The 23,667-nt window shown below is 42.2% G+C and overlaps 1 protein-coding gene across 10 annotated transcripts in view; it reads left to right on the top strand.

The window, feature by feature from the left end:
• Positions 1-23,667, top strand: part of NPAS3 (neuronal PAS domain protein 3) — a 927,347-nt gene that overhangs the window by 788,051 nt on the left and 115,629 nt on the right. For all 10 annotated transcript variants that reach the window (XM_070053760.1, XM_070053764.1, XM_070053762.1 and 7 more), the window contains one exon: positions 13,946-14,120. In XM_070053760.1, the coding sequence (XP_069909861.1) occupies positions 13,946-14,120 (175 nt within the window). The remainder of the gene's footprint in view (positions 1-13,945; positions 14,121-23,667) is intronic.

Genomic DNA, 23,667 nt, shown 5'->3' with positions numbered 1-23,667 from the left:
GACACTAAAACTCTTACCCTGGGGGCTCCCATGTTCTTTTATAGATAACAAAAAGGCTGCAGTTGAATCTTCACAAAAGTTGTCCATGAATCCTTGAGTTGCCCTTGTTTTAATACTGTTTTGTGGTTTTTGTATTCCTTTTGGGTCTGGACAGTATGAAATGTTCCATTTGCAAAAGGGTTTAATCAACAGTAAATGTTTTCAATCAGATTAAAAACACAAATATTTTAAGAGCCATGTATTTATTCTGTCCTGCTAGATGCAGTCATTTTATTATCTTGCCTCTGAAGGACAATGCAAAGCCATTGTGGCTCTAAGGAATTTCTTGCAACAGGCAGGTATGTTGGTGGTTAATAGTGCTGTATGTTTACCTTAAAAGATCCTCGGTTCTCCCTCGCAATCCTCCCCTTCTCCTTGACACATCAAAAATGGGAAATCATCTATGAGACTGTTTTATTTGTCTGTGTTTTAGGACAACACATTTACACACCCATGAAGGCAATCAATTTAAGCAAGCACAGATCTTCCAAGAGTCCTTAATTACGCATCGAAGAATGCATATGTATTCACATGTAATACTTGTGTTTCTGCGGTGTTCCCTCACCCTTTTCGCTGACATGTGCTGAGACTCTTGAAGGCAGAGTAAAATCAAGGGTGTAACAGGCAAATGCACAATGAGTTGTTAAATGTGATGGCAAAATAAAAGAAAAATTTTTAAGGCTTCAGTCAGTATGATCGGTAAAAGAAAAAGGAAAAAAAGAGAGAGGACAGCCAGCAAACTGTCTATCAAGTGATGAAATTTGACAGTAGGGATTATGGCTTTGATGGACCAGAACAGCTAATAGAAGAAGCTGACATTTTTGAAACCCTGCTAATTAAGGGTTCCTTCCTTAATATTAAAATAAAGTCTTTGTCTGGGTTTTATGGTTGGAGAATCAGGTGTTTTCATTAATATATGCCAGTCAGTCTTAATAAGCTTGGAGGGCAGAGGAAGTTATTATTGAGTGACCTTCTACAAAATAAGCATGTTGCTAAGGGCTCTAACCCTGCCCTGTTCAGACTGATGAATCTCATTTCCAATGCAAAAGCTTCACAAGAAATCCAAGTATTCTCTGTGCAATCACAGAAAATAATCCTTGTGTCTCTTGTAATGTCCAGAATTGCCACTTACTACACTACTACTGTACAATGAATATTACAATACATATTATTTTTCTACCACAATTGTCTACATTTCTGAATTGCCCAGAATAGAAAAACTTATTGTGAAGACACTTGTATTGAAAAGTCAGCTCATTTTAATACTTTTCAAATAGTCATCTACTCTGTTCATGAATTATAATGCTCAGAATACATCTGACAATACTGGATTTGAAAAGGAGATATGTCTATATTATTACATATTCATTTTCAAATAGATTTCAAACAGATTTTAAACCATTCATTGAAATTCATTGAAATGATAAATTCACAGTTGGATTTTGATTGACTCTTAATCCAATTTCACTTTTGATAAGTTTTCACCCCTCTCTTGCCACCCACTCCCAACCTTTCTCAACCGATGTATTTTTTTGCTCTTCTGTTGGTTTTTAAAAGTAAAACTGATGGGGTATGGTAACAGCTTTACCACATGGAAAGCTTGTCAAAGTGAATTGGGAAATTTAATTACAACCAGTAACACACCACACTACAAGTGGTTCATCTGGCTGTTGCCACCGTACCAGTGCTTCTCCCATGGAAGTAGTGTTTTTGGTACCTGACAGCCAGTTTACAACCTGGAGCAAAACTTGAAGAGTCTTTCCTTTACTGAGCCATACCACTCTCTGTCGCTGATGCGGAGATGTGTAGATAGACAAGGTATTTTGTGTTGGGGTCGTAGAAGATGCCCCTTGAGTGTCTGCAGTTGCCAGTTGAAAGAGCAGCGTTGAGATACTCCTCACTTTGAGCTCCTTCTGCCCATCCCAGGTAACACTCCTGATGCTGCCTGCAGGATCAAGCCAAAAGACAACAACCCTGCTAATATCTCTTTGGAGATGAAAGAAGCTAGATTGTGGGGGAGGGGAGAAATGCATCCCTGGTGAACTGAGTCCATATGAGTGTGTCAGATGTGGGAACAAATGAGATGAAACTCTTGGATGCAGAGTTGACCTAGATACAACGAGAAGGGAGTTCAACATGTGGCGATTATTTCAGCCTAACTGTACAAGTTAAAAATTGTCTTTGAGATACAGACTTGAGAAGAAAAATGAAGCAGGACATTTCATGTAAATGATTCCTTTAATCTGTTCTTGAGTATTTGAAAGTGTGTGTGGGGAGGAAGGTTAAAAATAGGCAATGAACACTCGCATGGATCTACCTTCTTAGGGCTAAAATCAATCATCAATCAGTTAATGTTTATTTAGCCTCTACCTAATGCTTCCTAAAGTCCTAGGCTTAAACCAAGAAAAGTACAATATGCCACCCCTGCCCTCGTAAGCTCCTATATAGTGAGAATCGTGTTGTGTCCTGGATAGCTCCCATCTTTTCCCTGCCCTTTCTCATTCTCTTTTCTGGGTACAGCCAGAGTGGGAGTTGCCATCCCAGAAACTTAGTTCACAACCACCTCTAGGCATATGCCTACTAGTGTGGATCATGGGCCCGCAGTATCAGCATCACCCAGGATCTTCTTTAAAATGCAGACTCGTGGTCCTTACCCAGTATCTATGGAGCTAGAACCACGTGAGTCCATGCCTCTGCATTTTAAGGGCATCCCCCAAGGGATCTGGAGAAACTTGAGAGGCAGCAATCTATAATAGTCATGTTGAGAAACGATTATATGCAAAGGTACTGCAAAAAGTTCTTGGAAAATAGATTGAGAAGGTAAGGTGATTTTGGTGCAAAAAAAAATTCTTTTGAAATACATGGATTGCTGTTTCACAATAAGTATTCTCCGTGAACTTGTTGAGGACACTTCATATGTATGGATTTCAAAATCTCCTGCACCAAAATCAACTTATCTTTTCATTCTGTCTTTCCACAGCCTTTTTGAAGTATCCTTATACTACATTGTACCATCATCTATTTTGTCACTTGACTTTCATACAGTTTGGTTTTGTATGTGTTTATCTTCTCTCCCCTAAGTAGACTGTAAGCTCCTTGGGAGAAGGTGCTGAGTTTCAATGATTACTTAATAGCTCCATAATCACAAATTCAATGTTTTGCAGAGAACAAATGGTCAAGAAATATTTAGACTGACAGATTAATTGAATCTACAAGTTCAGTCCTTTTATTCTAAACAGTGACATTCTATTTCTATAGTCTTTTTTTCTCTCATGCCTCTTCACTTTCATGTCATCTTCATGGTATTCTAATACTTCACATTCTTCTATTCCATGGATTCTGGGTTCTTTAGCAGAACAGAAACATACTGCAAACCACATGTGTAATCTTACATCTTCCTGTAGCCATGTTTTGAAAAGAAAGAGCAAGCAAATTAAACTAATATATTTTATTCAATTTCACCTCTCCAAAATACTATTTTTACATGGAATCGATATAAAATATAAGACTGTTTGCATCCTAAGCCTATTATAGATCAGCAAAGCCATTTCCCAAGTACTCGGTAGCCACACTTGGCTCTGGATACAATGTTGGGCAGTATGGCCCTGGAGAATGTTCATGGATGAACAGCAAGGATATCTGAAACCCCTGAACTTAAATGCCAAATTAATGTGTGATTAGAGGGTTTTTCTGGTGAGACAGAACATGGAATTTGGTTCTCAAGAGGGTTTGCTCCCCTACTTCCAGCATACTCCCTTCCAGACATCTTAAGAAACACGCACAGCTTGCAGCCTCTGGGATGACTTGCTTCCTCTGACTGATTGTTTTGTACTTTCCAGTTTTATTTACATTATCTATTGTAACAAGACTAACTCCCCGTCTGCTTTTCAACAGTCGTGAATTTAACTTAGTCTTTGAAAATGGCACCTAGAGAATGCTTAGGGTATGGACTAGCTTCATAGAAAACAGCCTCGGGCTGGCACCGTGGCTCACTTGGTTAATCCTCCGCCTGCAGCGCTGGCACCCCATATGGGCCCCGGGTTCTAGTCCTGGTTGCTTCTCTTCCCATCCAGCTCTCTGCTGTGGCCCAGGAAGGCAGTGGAGGATGGCCCAAGTGCTTGGGCCCTGCACCCCATGGGAGACCAGGATAAGTACCTGGCTCCTGGCTTCGGATCGGCGTAGCGCCAGCCACAGCGGCCATGTCAGGGGTGAACCAATGGAAGGAAGACCTTTCTCTCTGTCTCTCTCTGTCTCTCTCTCACTGTCTAACTCCATCTGTCAAATTAAAAAAAAAAAAAAAAAAAAGCCTCAAACACTACCACAATTAGGAGTTACAATAGCCAAAATAAAATAGCAGCGCAGTAGGTGTTTAGTGAATTATCAAAGGGTAATTCACTAGAAATAAATTACATCCCAGGGCTGTGGTGCCCACACAACATTCCAAAGGTTCCCAAGACCTACTTAAATATATCACAATGGAATGTTCTGGAAAGATCAGTAATTGATTACAGCACAGAGTTCCCATCTACCAGGTCACATTCCAAATGCCCACAAAGGCCAGGGCTGACCCAGGTAGAAGCCAAGAGCCCAGAATTCGATCCAGGTCTTCCAAGTGGGTGACAAAGACCTATGTACTTGAACCATCTCCTGCTGCCTCTCAGAGTGTGCAGTAGCAGGAAGCTGGAAGTTGGAAGCAGAGCCAGGAGTCAAACCTCTAGCATTGCTAAGAGATCTGGGCGTCTGAATCCTCTTAGCCACTCGGCCAAATGCCCGTCCAGTAACAGATAATTTTATTCCTGCTAGTACTCATTAGACTAACTGCCAAAGTATTTTCTTAACATGGACTAACTACTCACTTTCTACAAGAGCTGAAGCATTTGAGTAAACTTCAGGGTTTTCTTAGATGAGATTTTCTGGGACCCCTGCTGTGACATGGCAGAAGAGAGTCAGATGTTTCCAATGTAGTAGGAGCAGCACTGGCATTATGCTCGGATCCGAGAAAGCTAGATTTCTACAGAGCAGATCCACCTCTCATCTCGCTTTCTGTTAAACGTGAAGATTTCTTCAGGTGAGAAGTAAAATCATCGTTATGTAACCCTTCTGATCACGTGCTTTGTTTTTCTCTCAGTGACTTACCTCTTGGTGAGGGCTGATGTCGCTAATCTCTTCTCATTGCGTGGTTCCTGTAAAGATAATCGGGGAAGATTAATTTTATTGTGTTCACTGCAGCATTTATTATATGTGTGTATGATTGTTGTGTACATTAAGCAGACATAAGGTTTGAGTTAGATCAATGATGCTGTTTTACTGAAACCGGAATACAATAAAATCAACCTGTGTAGCTTTCCAAAAACAAATGAAAAAGCCATCCCAAAATTCTTATAGCAATGAGCTGTATCTTCCTTTAAAAGAAAAGGCTGGGACTGGCATTGTAGTGCAGCAAGTTAAGCTAGCATTTGTGACACTTGGATTCTGTGTCAGAGTACCTGTTAGAGTCCCAACTGCCCTGCCTCCCCAATCCAGCTTCCTGATCTTGCTTCTGGGAAGGCAGCAGAAGATGGTCCAAGTAACTGGGCTCTTGCCACCCATGTAGGAGACCCTGATGGAGCTCCTGGCTTTGCCTGGCTCAGACTTGGCTGTTGGATGGAAGTTCTCTCCTTTTCTCCCTCCCTTCCTCCCTCACCCCCGTCTGTCTTTCAAATAACTAAATAAATCCTCAAAATAAGAGGGCTATTTAGAATCAGGGGACGACTTAGATTTCAATCCTAATTTACAAGCTTGTTCCTTGTTCTTTTTTTTTTTTTTTTAATTCGTTGGCCCCCACCGCCCCATCCTTCGTCCCCGTGTTGGACCAGCTAGTACAACCTCTATGTTTTCTTGTTCACATGATCAGAAGGAGGAGGAGGACAAAATTCACTCTGAGGATAACAACGCCAATGAAGCAAAAGTTGAGGTATTTTGATATTGAAGTCTGGCTATGCATAACATGCATCTCAGTGGGTATCCAGGTTTAAGTGACAAATATTAACCATGTAAAATTGGAGGATAATGGATTAACTATGCCAGGATCTCTTATTTTATGTTGATTGGTCTCTATCACCTGGGTAATGAAGAGGCTTTGAAAGTGACATCTTACTATCTGTTTGATCTTCAGAAGTGGACGGGTGGCTTTAGTGACTTTAAAATTGTTAGTGCTTCTTTCCTGGCATCATTTCACTTTTTACTATGATGTCACCTCCAACGGCATAATTTGTCCTTCCCGGCTCTGTGGCAAATACTACAAACTTGGCCTTCTCTGCCCTGCAGACACTCTTAAACTTCAGAACTATAGGAACCTTCTGCAATAGGGTTTTAAAATGCCCTGATTTAGTCACTTTGACACAATGGGCCCCTGAGCTCACTGCTGTGATGTAATGTCCTTCCTGTACGAAGGCTTTTGCTAGGTTCTTCATTGAACCAGGTCTCTTAATGAAAGGAAAAGGATAGTGACATATCAGAGCTATTTTCAAACCACTGCTTCTGTCACATGAGGTGATGGAGGTATACCTGAACCAAGATTACAAAAAAAGGGAAGTTAAGGAAGAGACCAAAGAGTTTGGGGATCTTTTTAGACACAGATTGTTTGTATCTAAGTGTTTAAACATAGTCAACTGGAGCCTGAGTCAGTATCCAGAAAGACTCTTTCGCAATCAGCTAAATCATTGCCCGATCAACTGATCCCCTGGGAATGGCTCGGAGGCAGACACTGCACTGAGTAGCTGTGCCCAGTGTGAGTCAATACCTGCAGTTTGTCCTGTGTTTCCCCTTTCACTTTGTTTTCCCAACCATCTGCCTTTTCCTGTTCTCTCCCTGGGGACTCGGAGCTCCCCCTGGAATTCTTGGCTGGCAGGGTTTCATCAAGTTCAGAAATGGTTGTCTAGGACCTCTTCGGATGCTATTGTTGCAAATTCAAGTCAAGCACTCCAGGGGTAATAGAAAAGGATATCTATATAAAAGAAAAGTGCGTGGCCTCCCTTATTTCCACAGGAATCCAAATGTTTATTTCCGAAGATAAAATAAACACATGATGTGGTATCTTTTAGCTCAGATTCTGCGAAGGGAAGGCCGTGTTAACATATCTGTAAAAATAGAGAGGATTCATTTTCCTATTGATGACACAGAAAGGATTTTTCATTCTACCTTGTTGTTTGATGCAGAGGCTTCCTTTCTCCTTGTTCTACTAATTTACACACGTATTTCTGTAACAGATCCAATGCTTTTATGCGTTTCTCTTCAGATAAGTCAGCAAATACATAGAATGAGACAGAGCAGTAAAGAACATCAAGTTTCTGTCAAAACAGTTCATAAATATTCAGTAGAGTTCTGCAATATGTAGGAAGTTATGAAGATGGCATTAAGATACCAGTAAATCCAAAGAAAACCTATGCTAATCAAGCCATCATATCTTATTATATTTTATTCTCTTATCACTTTATTATCCTTCAATAATATAAATGTGACCCCCCCCAAAAAAAAAAAAAAAAACTACAAATCCTAACCTGCTATGGTGAGATAGAGTTAGCACCTTATCCTGGGTCGGGATTTTCTAGCCAGGATGTCAGAGACTCGTGGTCGATCTGCAAGCCTACCCCGGGAGTTAGGTTCCCCAGCCACTTGGCACCAACACTGTCCTCTCTCAGGCATGACCTTCTATTCAAATACAACTGAGTCCCCGTGGGAGCTGATCTGCCTGTAGAAGGACTCTGTGAACAGGGCTTACTCAAGAGCACTTCTGGGCCTCTCAGGAACTTTCTAAAACTGGGGCAGGTGTTTTGGCCTAGTAACTCAGCTCCCGGTTAAGCTGCCCATGTCCCACATCGGGTTGATACTGGGCTTCGGCTCCTGACTGCAGCCTTCTGCTAATGCAGACCCTGGGAGGCAGAGCTGATGACCCAAGAAACTGGGTTTCTGCCACCCACGTGAGAGACCGGGATGGTACTTCCGGCTTCCAGGCCATCACAGGCATTTAGGAAGTGAATCAGAAGATGGAAGCACTCTTTTTCTGCCTCTCAAATGTTTTAAAATTAGAAATTTTGAAAAGCTAAGATTCTGTAAAGTGATTAGGGCATTCTGCCTTAAACAGGAGGTTCCGAATGACCTTTTGATTTGATAAAAATCAACTTTGTATTATTCCTAAGACTGAAGTATTTTTAGCAAAAAAAAAAAAAAAGTCTTAAAATTAGGTTTTATGATCTTTATAGAAGCTCTTCTACAGTTGTTCTAATACAGCAGTGACTTACATTACCACTGCCCATTCCTCATTTACACCAAACCCTTTCCATCAAAGAGTTTCGTGAGTTACACTGGTGGTACATGGCTATAGTTAAAAAATATTGCTCACTCCAGGGGACCATGCAAAGGCTATTGACATGCTCTCTTGATGTATGAAAAGACAAATTAGTCCCCCATCCTCCCTACCAGCAGGGTACAATGACCCAACATGGAAAAGTCAACTCAAACCGCTGTATAATATATTTACTTTTTTTTTTCCAGAAAACTTCAGAGTTACCAAATCATCTGTGTCTGCTGTGCAAATTACATGCAAGCTAACAGACGTGAAATAAATTTGAGGCAGGCTGTGTGGTCAGACTACACAGGATGGTACCGGGCTGTGGTTTGGCCTGGAGGAATCTATGGTTGCATTGGGTGTTGAAAGCCAGGAAGAGAAAAGCACAAACCAAATGCTGTTTGTGGATATGCCTGTTTATTATGCATTGCCTCTCTGCAGCCCCCGATGCAGGTTCTCTGTTGTGCAAAGCTCTAAGCCATGTGAGAATAAGTTCTCTTTTACAGTCACCCAGCTGGGGTGAAAGTAGATGGAGTACGTGAGGCTGGAAACACTCATCATGCATCTTTCTCCTTCTTGTGCCAGAGAAGCAACTCAAAGGCCCCTGGGTCTATTTCTTGTATTTAGTAAACAGAGCATGGAAGGGTTTCTTCCCCACCCGATAGTGTGACTGGGTGGACTAGGAGATGGAGAGGGCCTTGCATTTGCCTTAGAATGAAATTCACACTCATCTATCTGAAGAACGCAGTAATGGAGGAAAAATCTATACCTTTGTGTTAAATAAATAATAATTAAGGATAGAAGATAAAACCAATCACTGGTATCAAAAGAAATTTCTACTGTTGATGATTTGAGGGAATAGTAAAGACATAATTTTATGTCACTTAGAATTCAGATGATGAGGATGGAGGGATGTAGAAGTTAAGAGACTAACCAGGGCCGGCGCCGTGGCTCACTAGGCTAATCCTCCGCCTAGCGGCACCGGCACACCAGGTTCTAGTCCCGGTTGGGGCGCCGGATTCTGTCCCGGTTGCCCCTCTTCCAGGCCAGCTCTCTGCTGTGGCCAGGGAGTGCAGTGGAGGATGGCCCAGGTGCTTGGGCCCTGCACCCCATGGGAGACCAGGAAAAGCACCTGGCTCCTGGCTCCTGCCATCGGATCAGCGCGGTGCGCTAGCCGCAGCGCGCCAGCCGTGGCGGCCATTGGAGGGTGAACCAACGGTAAAGGAAGACCTTTCTCTCTGTCTCTCTCTCTTACTGTCAACTCTGCCTGTCAAATAAATAAATAAATAAATAAGAGACTAACCAATTAAACATAGTTTTGCCATAGATTGGAAATAAAATGGGTTATTAAAGATGGTCACTGTTCTCTTAAAAAGGACCTTAAAGCTGACCCATCCCCAGGTCTTACACAACCCTATCTTCAATGAAATTCAGCTAGGGGTCCATCACAGAAGGTGTAAGTCTTTATACAGCAAGGACATGCTGGGAATGAATACCTTACGATACCATATTGTAACTGATATTTCAGAGTAAATAATGCTATCACAACACTTCTGTGTTACAATAATAGTGTCATAAATAGTGCTATAAAAGAACCAACTTAAATGTGTCCAGTGAAGCACAAAGCAAAAATTTTTGCAGGCCTAAATACCCGTCCTTTTTTCATCCAGCAAATGTTTCCAATAGAGCTCCTGCAAGTAAGACACTAGTTCTAGTTGAGGGTGAGCGAAAGTTTTTAAGAGTTCGTAATGAGGGCCGGTGCCGCGGCTCACTGGGCTAATCCTCCGCCTTGCGGCGCCGGCACACTGGGTTCTAGTCCCAGTCGGGGCGCCAGATTCTGTCCCAGTTGCCCCTCTTCCAGGCCAGCTCTCTGCTGTGGCCAGAGAGTGCAGTGGAGGATGGCCCAAGTGCTTGGGCCCTGCACCCCATGGGAGACCAGGAGAAGCACCTGGCTCCTGCCATCGGATCAGCGCGGTGCGCCGGCCGCAGCACGCCAGCCGTGGCGGCCATTGGAGGGTGAACCAACGGCAAAGGAAGACCTTTCTCTCTCTCTCTCTCTCTCACTGTCCACTCTGCCTGTCAAAAAAAAAAAAAAAAAGAGTTCATAATGAGGATGTGAAACTATCTAACACTGACTTGAAGTTCCATTTATTTTTCCGACTGGAAAGTAACATGAAGTAATGTCTACCCCTCCAGTAAAAAACTCCCCGTTTTGGTGTATGTAGTCTTTCTTGAGGCACACAATTTAGTGGCAGGAAACATGAGTTCTAGTCTGTCCTACCTCGTCAGTCTTCATAAGAGCAGGGAAAAAAACAAAAAAAACCCAGGCAGGTTTAGTGAGCAAGTGGTAGACTGAAAGGCAGTGGAGCCTACAGCCTTGCTTCGACACTCAACAGCTGGGTAAACTTGTCAGTGTCATAGAACTGTAGTGCTGTTACCTATTAAATAGGGGATGTGAATAGTCTCTTCCAGCTCCAGGGTTTAATTAAGTGAAGGGAAAGGAATATGAGAACTGTTCTTAAGTGTTAGATGTCAGGTATGATGATGACTCGAGGTGCACATGTAAGTAGACTTCTGTCTACCCCTACATCTGTTTTGGTTTGAAACACCTTCGTTAACATGTTCTTTTGGCACAAGACTCCAATGGCAAAGCATGCTCAGCCCCAGGGGCTTGGCAGGCCACCTGCCCCCAGCCCGAAGGACACAGGACTAAAGAGACATGCCCTCAGCCAAGGTTTCAAATGCTACCTGCTATCCACGTGGGAAACGATGTGCGTGGTGCCCCCAGAGTCCTACAGAGCAGCCCAGGAAAGCTAAATGATTGTTCAAGATCACACTGCTGAAGGGGAGAAGATTCTGATCTCAAAGTCAGCTTCTGGTGTCCCATAGTTGTTGATATCCTCTTTACATTATTGGTTTAGCTATAAAATATAGAAGAGGGCTTCAAAACATTCGTGAGAAAGTGGAATTAAAAGAGAAGTGGGGGAACAGGTATGGATTTGGCCTTAACAGTTAAGATGCCCATGTTCCATGGAGGAATACCTGGGTCCCATTTGCAGCTCCAGCTCCTGATTCCAGTTTCCTGCCAGTGCAGACCCTGGGAGGTGGTGGTGATGGCTCAAGTACATGAGTTCCTACCACCCATGTGGGAGACCTGGATTCTGTACCCTCTTCCTAGCTTTAGCCCCAACCCAGCCTCAGCCACTGCAGGCATTTGGGGAGTCAACTAGTGAGTGGATGGAGACCCTCCCACTTAAAAAATTTTTTTTAATTTAAGATAAGTTTAATTTGGTGTAAAAAAAAAAATGAAACAGCACCTTAACCTGCTGTGCCACCATGCCAGTCCCATGCATAACTTTTATGTTCCATGAACTTGTCGAAGATGACTCTTATGCATGGTTTTCAGAATGTTTTGTTCCAAAATTAACTGATCTTTTAACTCCACTTTCCATGAATGTTTTTGAAGCCCTCTTGTACATGGAGACTATGATATGTCAGCATATCAGTGAACACTGAGCTTCAGCAATCTGGGTTGGGAGTTACATGAAGCCTCTGGAGGCATGTGGCACTCAGTCACAGGCTGGATGCTCCATGCTCGGGACATTATTCTGTGGGGAGGAGGTGCCTGCACATACACGCAAATCATGCTGGGAGATACTGGTCTGTACTTCTCTACAGACTGGCTTATATGAATATTTAATCAGCAGAACCCTTAAAAAAATTCTACTTTATCTCCCACTTATGTTGTCATCTTATCACAATCTGTGGTCTGTGCCAAAAGGCACATTGCAGTATTAAAGAAAAAAAAAAGAGTTTGAGAAGAGTGACAGAAGTATTCCTTAAAGTGCTGCAGTCGGACTCCATGCAAAATCAGAGCGCCTTCCTCCTAGTCCCTAACCCCCAAACAGAATAACCATCAAGAAATATTAAAACACACATTTTATTAGTTTCATTTCATTTCTTAATTGCTCAAAGTCAGTTTACCCATTTATTGCTGTGTGAAGTGCTTAGAGGCAAGGCGCACATTAAAGGGATTATTTCCGTGTAATCCCCCCCTCCCAGAGGGTATGAGCTGATCACTGTGAATCCTGATTTACACTCTGCAACAGTACCGAATGGAGGAAATACGTATTGTAAAAGGCTACAGTCAGTAGTCAGGTAATACTGCAGGAGAGTGTCATTTAATAGCAAGAGAAAGTACCTCATTTTCGGTAAAACTTACGCGGGCCTTTTTCAGGAAGAGCTATAACCAAACTGATTTTGGCTTCCCACTTTTCTGACTATATTCTGTTAACTGATGGATGTTGAAGATGTGTAGCCTGCTAAGATTTCATCTCACGGTACCTAGGAATAGATGGGATGGTTTCCCTGGACATGGACTTCTGGGGATAATGATGGTTCTCCATGTTCTGTTTCTCTGGGCAGGAAAGGGGGTGCAGGTACTCGGTGGAATCTGAAGGGATGCTGGAAATGGCACAGGAAACGGAAAGGAGGTAGCAAGGGGTTCTAGGTGAATATCCGCAAAGATGCTTGTGACAGGACTTTCTGGCAGCCTCCGTGGTACATCATCGCTGGCCAGAGCCCATTACACTCAGAGGTCCAAGAAACCCATTAGTGACCTGGGAAAGAGCTTTTCCGTGTCCTGCTGCTAACAGACAGCTCCCTGTTGTAATACCTATCACCCAAGTACATCACGTTAGGAGGGCTGTTGCTGTCCTTAGAAGCAGATCAAAGAGTATTAGAAGAATACAAGGGTATGGCTGATCCTCACCAGCAACTTCTGCCCCGCGACGGACATGACCCGAACACCGAGGTCATGTTGGACAGCGCTGAGCGAGGTAGTGCCTCCATCTCCGGCTGCAACTATTTTGATATTTGATGTTCATTCTCTACCTTGAGAGTCAGCCTAATAACAAAATAAACAATTTTTCAAAAAAGCCCTCAAGGAGATTTGTGCCATGTATTTTATTAGATTGAAGGCAAAACAAGCTGATACCAGCAGAAAAAAAATACGGCTGTTTCAGACCCCAGCTGACCTCCTTTGCATGGAAAATTCTCCATGTCATTACAGAGCTAATGAGTAATATTTAATGAAAACATTATGCCTTTGCATACCTCGTAAGCAACCCTTCTTACATTTAAATTTACATAGAAATAAGATGTTTTGTAAAAAAAAAAAACGCATCTTGAAAATGTGTATGTTTTAAGAAAAATATTCATCTGCTATCGATGGTGCTTTCTGTAGCTGTTTCTGAGAATCCCAAACTTCTCAATAAGAAAAATTGTAGAATTCAGTCAATCATCCATTTGACACCAAACATGCAAGTAGTTGATGGTGCGTGGCTAAAACTGCTGCACACGAGGCAGACTGGTCCATGTTATACGGAACGCTTTGGCTTTATGCAAACAACAGCGTACAAGGCAAAAACTGGGCTAAACCATAGTGGATAAATGCACATGAGAACAGCCTTTCACCTTCCAGCACCCCAAGATTTGCAGACTTTGAATGCAGGATTGTTCGCATGGCCTGGGTGCATTGATCCACACCTCTCTTTCCTCCCTGTTCTCGCCCCCCTGTAGGTGGAGCTGACAGGCAGCAGCGTCTTTGACTATGTGCACCCCGGGGACCACGTGGAGATGGCAGAGCAGCTGGGCATGAAGCTCCCGCCCGGGCGGGGTCTCCTCTCTCAGGGCACCGCCGAGGACGGAGCCAGCTCAGCATCTTCCTCCTCTCAGTCAGAGACCCCTGAACCAGGTGGGAACTGCACCGCCAGTGTGTGGGTTGGTGGGCAGGTTCAGAGTGCTCAAGTGACCTGTGTGAAGAGACTATAAATAGGACCAAGGGTATTTAACGATTCCATGCAGCTTTCAGTCCCGTGCAGTAATTAAATAAGGAAGAGATTTGAAAATAAGGAGACATTTTAATAAGTTTAATCCAGAGATCTCATTTCAGTTGAACAATACATATAGAAGGTTCTAGTTCCTCTAGTTTTGTTTTCAGATTCCTGGAGGGAAAAGCTTCCAGCGTGAGTCACCCCCCCCCCCTTTTTTATTACCATGGCTAAACATAAAGCATTTATTTGGTATTCAGCGAAATCTATGGCAGAAGCATTTTGAGTTGGAGAATTAGAAGTATTAGGAAGTTGCCAAAATCTTGGCAGCTTTTTTTTTTTTTGTTTAAGCATCGGAAGGTACTTGAAAGATGTGAACAGATAAATTAAGGCTAAAAAGAAAACAGAAATGGCTACATTTTAAACTGCCTTTCCACCCTCAGTATTTAATTAGATCAATTGTATAGAGGAAGGAACAGAGGTGACATTCCTCATTGGGATTCCTTCCAGGACTCTTATAGACTTTGCATTCAGAATGTTCCCATTTTCATTGTGTTGTACTGATGATAATTTAAGTATTAGGGGAAAATCCATTTATAAATTAAACAAAATGACTTGATATCCATCAGTCCCCTAGTTCATCAAGCTGTTCAAACACGGGGAAGATTGGCTGGTCGGCCTGGGTCTTCCGAGAGCGCTGGTAATTAGATCTGCGAAGGATTTATTCTTTGCTGATTGGGGCTTTAAATTAATTGAAGTTCCACATTTGTGGTTTTGTCCTTTTTGTACTTTTTTAGAGGAGATATTTCATATTCTTGTGTGGTGGAGTGCTTGGCCAAGCAGCAGTGGTTTAAATGTTAATTTTTCTCATGAGAAGTTTAAGATTTTTAATGAATCAAGGCCTGATTTGAAGTGCAAAGTTTTATTTGCTTACTTGGGAAATTATTTTTGCACTCTTCAAAGATGCTTGTACTCTACTTGATCTGTTGTTTTGAAACAGATTCACAACACAAAGGCATTGTATTTGAAAGCAAAATGAAAAAAAATCTAAAGATTAACATTCAAATAACTCTACATACTTCCAAGAAAATAATTTGGCCTGTCTAGAAAAATCACAATATGTTTGTTCACAGAGAAGGGAAAAGGCATATTTGCATCTTTGGGAACTGAATTCCATCTAAAACAATCCATGTTTTGTCACTGACGTTAACTGCAGAATCTAGGGCATTCCTCATCCTGTAGCACTGGTGAGCATCCTTCTCCAGTGAGTCCCACACTCACTGAGAAAAGAGAATATTTAGGATTATTCATTACCCTTTAAAAATGACAATAATGTTGCTCAGAGGGGAAGGCGTAGGTTCCTGAATTCCCATTTCAGGGAGATCATTGGAACTGGTTTCAGTCATCAGGATGTGCATGGTGGGATGTATTTGACGAGCAGTACATGTAAACAGTTTTCTGCTCGTTCATTCTGGAGTTGGGTTGGGGAACCTTGATTCTTCCTGACTCAAACATGCAGGGTGACAGGCTCCAGCTTTTTAAGCCTTTGCATGAAGGCAGGCCTTGGCCAAGTGCGCTTAGTTTCCTTGTTTCCATCACGGCAGCCATACCTCTGCAGGAGAACCGACCGGCGACCCCTCTGAAGTCTGCCAGAACAAGAAGCTCCTGGCTAGAGAACGCTGTCCACTGCATTGCTGAGCAGTTCTCATAGAGTGGAAGTTATTCCCACTATGGAGGAAAATCCATCGGGCTCTGACTTCACGCCCTAATGCAAGGCCTTCCCCCAGGAACCACTTTTTCAACTGACTCCTCCTTCCCAAGCACATTCTCTCCAATACATGGAGTCAGATGCATCAGATCCTCTCTTCTTTCCAGGCCAAGCAGTGTTGATTCCACCCAAAAGCCTCCCCTCCCTGCTCATCTCGGCCTGGCCATGCTTCTGTTTGTTGATGGCCCTCTAGATTTCTGTTCCTGAAGACAGCCTTCCAGATGTGCACAAAGTCCATAGAGGCTACAGGAGGCTTCAGAAAGGTCATGGAAAATGAACTTACCAAATATTTGGGAACAAAATATTTTGAAATCCAAGTGCAGTTTAAGTATTTTCCATGAACGTTTTGCAGACTCCTCATGTGCATGGATTTCAAATTTTTTTTTGTAGCATAATAAACTTATCTTTTAATTCCATTTTACGTGAGCTATTTGAAGTACCCTTGTGCTATGCCTCTGTTAATGTAGCCTTCATGAATTAGGTCCCACTGGAAGCCAGACCATGAGTTCTATTCACACTGAGTTTCATGACCCACACAACTCATGTCAAGGGTGACTTGTCACTTTGGATGAATAAAAGAAAAAAAAAAATCCCACAGCCTATAAACCAATTCTGCTAGAGAATGCTAGGCTAGCGTGAGAATAGAACAGCAAAGCAAATAAATATTTTAACATAAGGCCTTTGAGAAATCCCATAGCTTCTCTGAAGCAGTGGGATGCACAAAACAACTCGAGGTGGACCGTTAGAACTCGCTTCTTCCCTATTGTTAATTCTGGAGCGTGGGAGAATTTGTGTGTCTTTCAGCGTTGCTGTTAACATTGCAGTGTGATGACAAGGGGCACTACATTTGCAGCCTGCCTTTAGCCATCCTAAGCGAGGCCAGGGAGAACTGTGCTCTCCCCGTCCCTTAACAACTGGGCTCATTAGCTACACTTGCGTCAGAAAGGGCTCTCTGCCTTGATGGTGAGTATGGCTCTCACCATTAGAGAAAGTTAAGCTAGCTAAGCCTTAAAAGACTGTAGTGTTAGTTATTTTCAATCTTTGGCTTAAGAAAGCAATTAGATTGACTGCTGAAATACTGAGAAGCAGCGTAGGGTGCTACCTTGAACGAAATATCTTCACTAATGCAGATGATCGCTCCAAGGGAATTACTTAAAAAGTTCATGTCAGGCACTACATCCCAAAGCTGCTTATGTTTCTTAAAAGCTGAAAGAATTTTAACAAGATTTCCTAATTCTTAATAACATGAAGGAACATTTTTTTTGAAGACTGTTGTTCATTGCATCATAATCTTTTAAACTCTGATAAAGCACAGATTCTTTTTCAAATAGTGATGTAATTTGGTTGGAAAAGGGCTATCGATATATGGTTATTATGAAAATGAAAGGACTGGGAGGTATGGAATTTTTCAGAAGCCCTGATGTGTTCAGCGTAGCATTACTAAATGACTGAAATCTAAATAACATTTGGCATTATAATAAAAGGAAATAAGTGACTAAACCCATCTAAGAGGCAGCGATACTGTGCCATAATCAGAAATCCATTTCTTTGAACTGCCAGCCCTGTGATTGTCTTGTCTTGAATCAGTCTCAAGGTAATAGTGGGGGGGGGGGGTGTCTGCTGTGTGGACTGGACAGCAGCACCATGTAAGTATGTTATAAATAGGCACATTTACTAATAGGTTAGTAAATATATCTATTTTTACAAGGTGTCTTAAGCCAGGCATAAGAGAAATGAACGGGTGGCCTCATTTTATGTTTATGAAGTTCTAGAGTGCATCCTTAGGGCTTGGTGCAAACATTTTGGAAGAGACTGCTTTTCACCAGCCATGGCTCCGGCCACACAAGACACAAAACTCCCAACACACACTGGGATCTTTCAGCTGGTTTTCAGAGACCTGCTGGCGTCTTCTCATTACTCTTAATGATGCTGCAACCTTGGGATTATGACTGCTAGCCTCATCTTTTCATAAACTTCAATGGCGGATCTTTTAAATGCTTAGTAAACAAAAAGCAGCTCTTTCAAGAAATCCCAGAGGAACTTGAAAAATCTGCCTAGTTGGAAGGAAAAACTCTCCTTCAGTTGTCAGAAAATCACTATTTTTACTCCTTTTTGCTTCTTCATAAAACATCTTTATTTTTCCAACTATAAAATTAATTATGGTCATTGTGAAAAAAAAAATCAGAGAATACAGAAAATAAGGAGGGAGATGGGGTGAACAACCAACATCCCCTTCCCCAGGAATAACCACCATGTGTTCATATATATCCCATCTCCATCTAGATTTTTTTTTTGTTCCTGTACATGCATACAGGTATACAGTGGAGGATTTGTTTTACTAAAGTAAGATCATGACCTCACCTGGAAAAATGGAATTAAAAGATGAGTTTATTTTGGTGCAGAAAAATTTTAAAATCTATGCATAGTGTTTTTTGAAGACCAATTACTTCATGTGGATTTCAAAATTTTGTAGCCTCAAAATAAACTTGGTTTAATGCCATCGCGGGAACTTTTTGTAGGACTCTGATCCATGCTGCTGGTAGCCTGTTGTTCCATTTAACCTCACAGGCATCTTTCCCTGTCGTGTTTCTTTCTTTAGATTTCCTTTCTGTCTCCAGTGGTTTGGTTCCCACTAGCTATCAAAGAGCTCCTGCTGTAGGAACGCTGTCAGGGAAATCCTACCTGGGTCCTGCTTTGAAGGGAATTCAGCCAGGTCAGCGGTTTTTGCAACCTATTGAATGGGTATAAACTCCTAGAGGGAGAAGTCAATAGTTAGCCTGGATTTAGACAGGGTAGCGAGATAGAGGAGACAGTGCTTTGGGCATAGAATAACTACAACACCATGAGTAACCCACTGGTTGCCTATCATGCGTTCGTCTCAAGTTGCAGGCAGAACTCAGCTTGCTGTACATCCCTGTAGTGGTGATCTTTTTGCTGTTGTGCCCACTCTGTGTCCTGCCGGCTTTAAAACAAAATTGAAGTGCCAAAGTATTTCTTGGTATGGAAATGGAAATAATCTGCATTTTCTTCTTCTGTGGTAAATTTGATCAGCTCCTGATTCTACAGAAGCTCAGTTTCTCCAATTGCATTGATCAGTGATATGATTAGAGGAACAAAGGTTGAAGAATAACAGTAAAGAATGCAGAAATTGTCTGATTTCTTAAAAATCTGATTGGACAGGTGACACACTTGTAATTTTAGGTGAATTATTTACCATCTGGCAATGGTTGAGAAGATTGAAAAAAATTTTTTGTTTTTTGGTTCACGTTTCCTATCACTGAACTGAATGCAGAAGTTGGGCGAGGGATCCCATCTTACTAACCCTACATCCAAGCCCAGTCCTCAGACAATGTGACTGTATCTACAGCACTTTCTGCTGTACTGCAAATGTCAAACAGAAGGTGTAATGGATTTAATATTAGCGCTGGCCAAGGTGTTGAGGGAGCTGTTAATAATGTCACTCCAGTTATTGATCTGAAGCCTTTAAAAATCAGAGAAAAGTGAGAGATCCCCTACTGGGGAAAGGCGTACAGTGGCTGGTTTTTATTGCCAATATATTTCTACATATAGAGTGGCAACTTGCTGGAATTATGTTATCGCCATTAATCTCTGTGAGATTTTTGGAGTCATTATATGGTAAGATAATACCATGGACACAGCTCCGCATGCTAATGCCCAAAGACCAGGCCACATGCTTTTAGACATAACTAGGGTTTAAAATTGTGCCTGGTGACTACAGCATGCAGGCCAGCCAGCAAATGACAGCCAATGTACTGGCACTATGTTTATACTTGATGACAATGCTGGATGCTCTGGCAGTGTCAGTGACAGACCGTAGGGTCACTAGGATGAGCTGTACACTACTTTTGCCTTTCTAAAACTGAGTAAAAATCATACAGTGGCTCCCTCACAATAGAAATGGATTTTGTTGTTAGAATTAAAGTACCTTCTCAGGAAACTGCTAATCCTCCCATCAGATGGCAGTTTGTATGCAAAGAAATTCCTGCTTTCCATAGTCCCTAACTAATAAATGAAATTAAAATGTATAATTTATGTTGAATGTTTATCAAACTGCAAACACACACTTAATTCCTTTCCATATTCATACAACATAAGCAAAGATAAATCCATCAGATAATGTACCGCTGTGATCTCTGATGGATTGAATATGCACTGTGTCTCTACCAGGGCTGTAGCAGGGATCTGGACAAGTCCAGGAATTCCTCAAACCAGGCTGACTCTGGCTGATACTCAGATGCACATGTATGTGGAAAAACTAATCAGCGGAAATCAACCTAAGGAAAATTGCAGTGCAGGAAGAGGCACTGAGGCCAGCAGTTAAGATACTCCTGCCGCATCTCAGAGAGTCGGGGTTCTATACCAGACTCAGTGATGGTTCAGTCCCTGAAAACCACACGGGAGCCCTGATGGAGCTCCAGTTCCTGGCTTTGATGTCAGCCAATGTCCGTTGCAGGCATTCAGAGTGAACCAGCAGATGAGATCTCTCTCTTTGCCTCTCAAATAAATAAAGACTTTTAAAACCTAGTCTTACCATAAACCAAAGACATCATGGGGGCATACAGTCAGCTTTTATCCAAAAACTATACATCCTAATTATATATTTTCCTTAACTATGCCATCGTTATTTGGTAATCCTGAATCAAGATGATGCATGCTTGCATGCACAAAAAAAGCCAACACTCTTACAGGGACTGCCTTGCTAGGCTTAGAATGATTCTTTGGCCTCAATAAAGCTACCTTGGTGCACTATTACTTTTTTTTACAGAGAGTGGGTTACTTTTAAATGTCACCCTCCCCACCCCCCCATCCCTAGCTAAGCCAAACAAGATCATGGGGAACTGCCACAGAAGGGACAGATATTCTCCACTGTTCTCTTCTGGTACTCAAGGCCTGGGCATACATTTGGGTTTGTTCACACTTTGGTGCATGTGTCTATGTATGAGAAGAATACTTGGAAAACAACTTACAGAATCTTGCCTGAGGGAGTAAGAGAAAGTAAGGTGAGACTCTCTTCTACCACCCGACTCTCTCGGCCGGCCCGGGAGCTGAGCTCCTTTCCAGGCCAGCTCCCACAATTCACAGCAGCCCCAGCTCTCCTGTGGGATCTGACACCTTGACCACAAAAGGTAGCAATGGTGACTCCCTTAGCTACAGAAAGGTGGCGTCCCTCTTATTCCAGAAAAAAAAAGTTAGATTCCATTCTGCATGCCATTCTGAAACTAACTTTTCCTTCCAAAATGTAGATGAGAGTGGTTGCAACTCAAAATAAGTACAGCTTTACGATATTGACAGGGTACCAAGTGTTTTGTTCAATAATAAAAGCAGGCCAGCACCATGGCTCATCTTGGCTAATCCTCCGCCTGCTGAGCCTGCAGCCCAGGTTCTAGTCCCGGTTGGGGCACTGGATTCTGTCCCGGTTGCTCCTCTTCCTGTCTAGCTCTCTGCTGTGGCCCAGGAAGGCAGTGGAGGATGGCCCAAGTGCTTGGGCCCTGTACCCGTATGGGAGACCAGGAGGAAGCACCTGGCTCCTGGCTTTGGATCGGCACAGCGTGCTGGCTGTAGCGGCCATTTGGGGGGTGAACCAACGGAAAAAGGAAGACCTTTCTCTCTGTCTCTCTCTCTGTCTAACTCTGCCTGTCAAAAAAAAGAAAAGAGAAATAAAAGCAAAGACCTCTTAACAGAATACACACATATGTTAACTGTTTACGTGTAACATTTTTTCCCAAAACTTTCTTTTGAAAGGTTAGGAAATCAGGTTTTTAAAATCTGTTATTTTCAAGTTTTTCTATAGAGCTTTCAAGGTCATAATTTTGAGTTCAGTTTACTTATACTGATAAGGGAATCATTTTTTGAGTTTCAAAAATGAAACGCAAGCCAGTTGTTAATAATGACCTGTTCTTTGCCATTTCAAAAAAAAATATGACTATCACTGGATAATTAAAAACTATAGATTATATGTCTATAACTCTTGCCTTGAAGAAAGCTCAAGTTATTTGCTTTTAATACATGCCACTGTTCAGAAATTTCATCCCTGTCCAAATTATACCATTCTGAATTCTTCATCTGCACTAAACAGAAGACTCACAGAGGATCAGTTACCTGGCATTGACTGAGCTTTGCAGGGTGCACAGATCAGAAGAGGCAGAACCGACTGAAAACCATTTCCACCCCTAGTGAGCAATTTCCTCATGATTGCTTGGGGAAAATACTGGAAATATTGCTTCTGTGTAAAGTTTGCAACTTGGAATTGTCAGCTCTTTGCCAAGCAGTTATTCCCAAGTATAGCTTTGCAGCAAAGCATGCTCAGGCCACTGTGATAATGGTGGCATTCGTATCCTACTTGCAGTATGCAGAGCATTGAACACACTAATTACAGGAGTTAATTCGCACTGTATTCCTTAGACCCAGGTCAGAGTGTTATCCTTGTTTTACAGGTGGGGGGAAAAAGTGATGGTAATTCCAAGTGGCTTGCCCCAAGCCACACGGATGAGTTTAGCAGCCAAGATACTACAACATTAGGGTTGCAATAGGTGGGAAGCCTAGAAGGTGAATAGAGAAAAGAGGACCCTGGTAGGAACTGAGCCACAGGAATATTCTCTGAAGGGATCCTGGAATGCAGAGAGAAACTCAATTACCATTCCTCACCCCCTGCTCATTTCACTGGGCTAAAACATCTTGGTTTTTCCAATACAGTCTCTTAGGTGGGACTCTAATCATCCAGCTAATCCTTTTTCTTGTCTTTCATTCCTACATTGAAACTCCACAGTGAACAATTAATAGCATCTAAATTAATGATAGGCAAAACTCAACCCTGAGTTCCTTGGTCCACATGAGCTTTGTGCCTCTGCAGCCAGGAGCAACACCAAGGTCATCTCTGTACACTTGGCCTCTCCTCTGCCTTGGCCAACACTTGGACCAAGCTCTGTGCTCTTTCTTCAGAATCTTGCTTTCAGAACCCATCTCCTAAGGCAGATGAGAGAGAGAGAGAGAGCAAGAAGAGTCACCATGGTGTCCATCAGGAGGTGGACATATCCTCCTGAAGATATCTGCTCATGGTTTTTAAGAACCTACAGGCAACATCACCCTATTCCTGTTTGCTGGCAAAATTCACTTGAGAAGAAAAAATAACTTGCCTCTCTTCTCTAGCCGCTCTCAACCACAGGACATTTTTATTCAAAAACCTAGGCCCACTGCATAGTAGGGATTATATAAATTATTCAGCCACCATTGATTATCTGCCTTGTGTCAGCTGTTCTATGAAGTCATGTGAGGGGAACAGATCATTTATACAGTGCAGGAGTGTGGTGGAAGCAGTCAGGGATAGCATTGGAGCGCAAGCCGCCACTGTTAGCAGTCGTGGCAGAGCTATCACAGGTATGAAACTTCAACCCTAAAACCAACAGTCCAGAAACTTCCAGACATGCATAAACTATGACAATTAGAGAGTGCATGACCTTCACCAAGGGTTTTTTGTTTGAGGGATTGATAAGGTAGCCAAAAAGTTGTTTAAAACTCTACCTGCTAGATGATAAAAGCCCATAGTTCCTCTGACTAGAGGTACAACTTGTTGCAAATACTCTAATAGAATTAATAATAATTGAATATTAAGTAATAGCTTTTATTATGTTCCAATTATAAGAGGAGGCATCTGTAAATCATTGCTTTCCTCAAAGTGACCTTAA

This window comes from Oryctolagus cuniculus, chromosome 12 (assembly GCF_964237555.1).
Source record: "Oryctolagus cuniculus chromosome 12, mOryCun1.1, whole genome shotgun sequence".
NCBI classification, from domain to species: domain Eukaryota; kingdom Metazoa; phylum Chordata; class Mammalia; order Lagomorpha; family Leporidae; genus Oryctolagus; species Oryctolagus cuniculus.
This window is presented reverse-complemented; position numbering and strand designations above follow the sequence as displayed.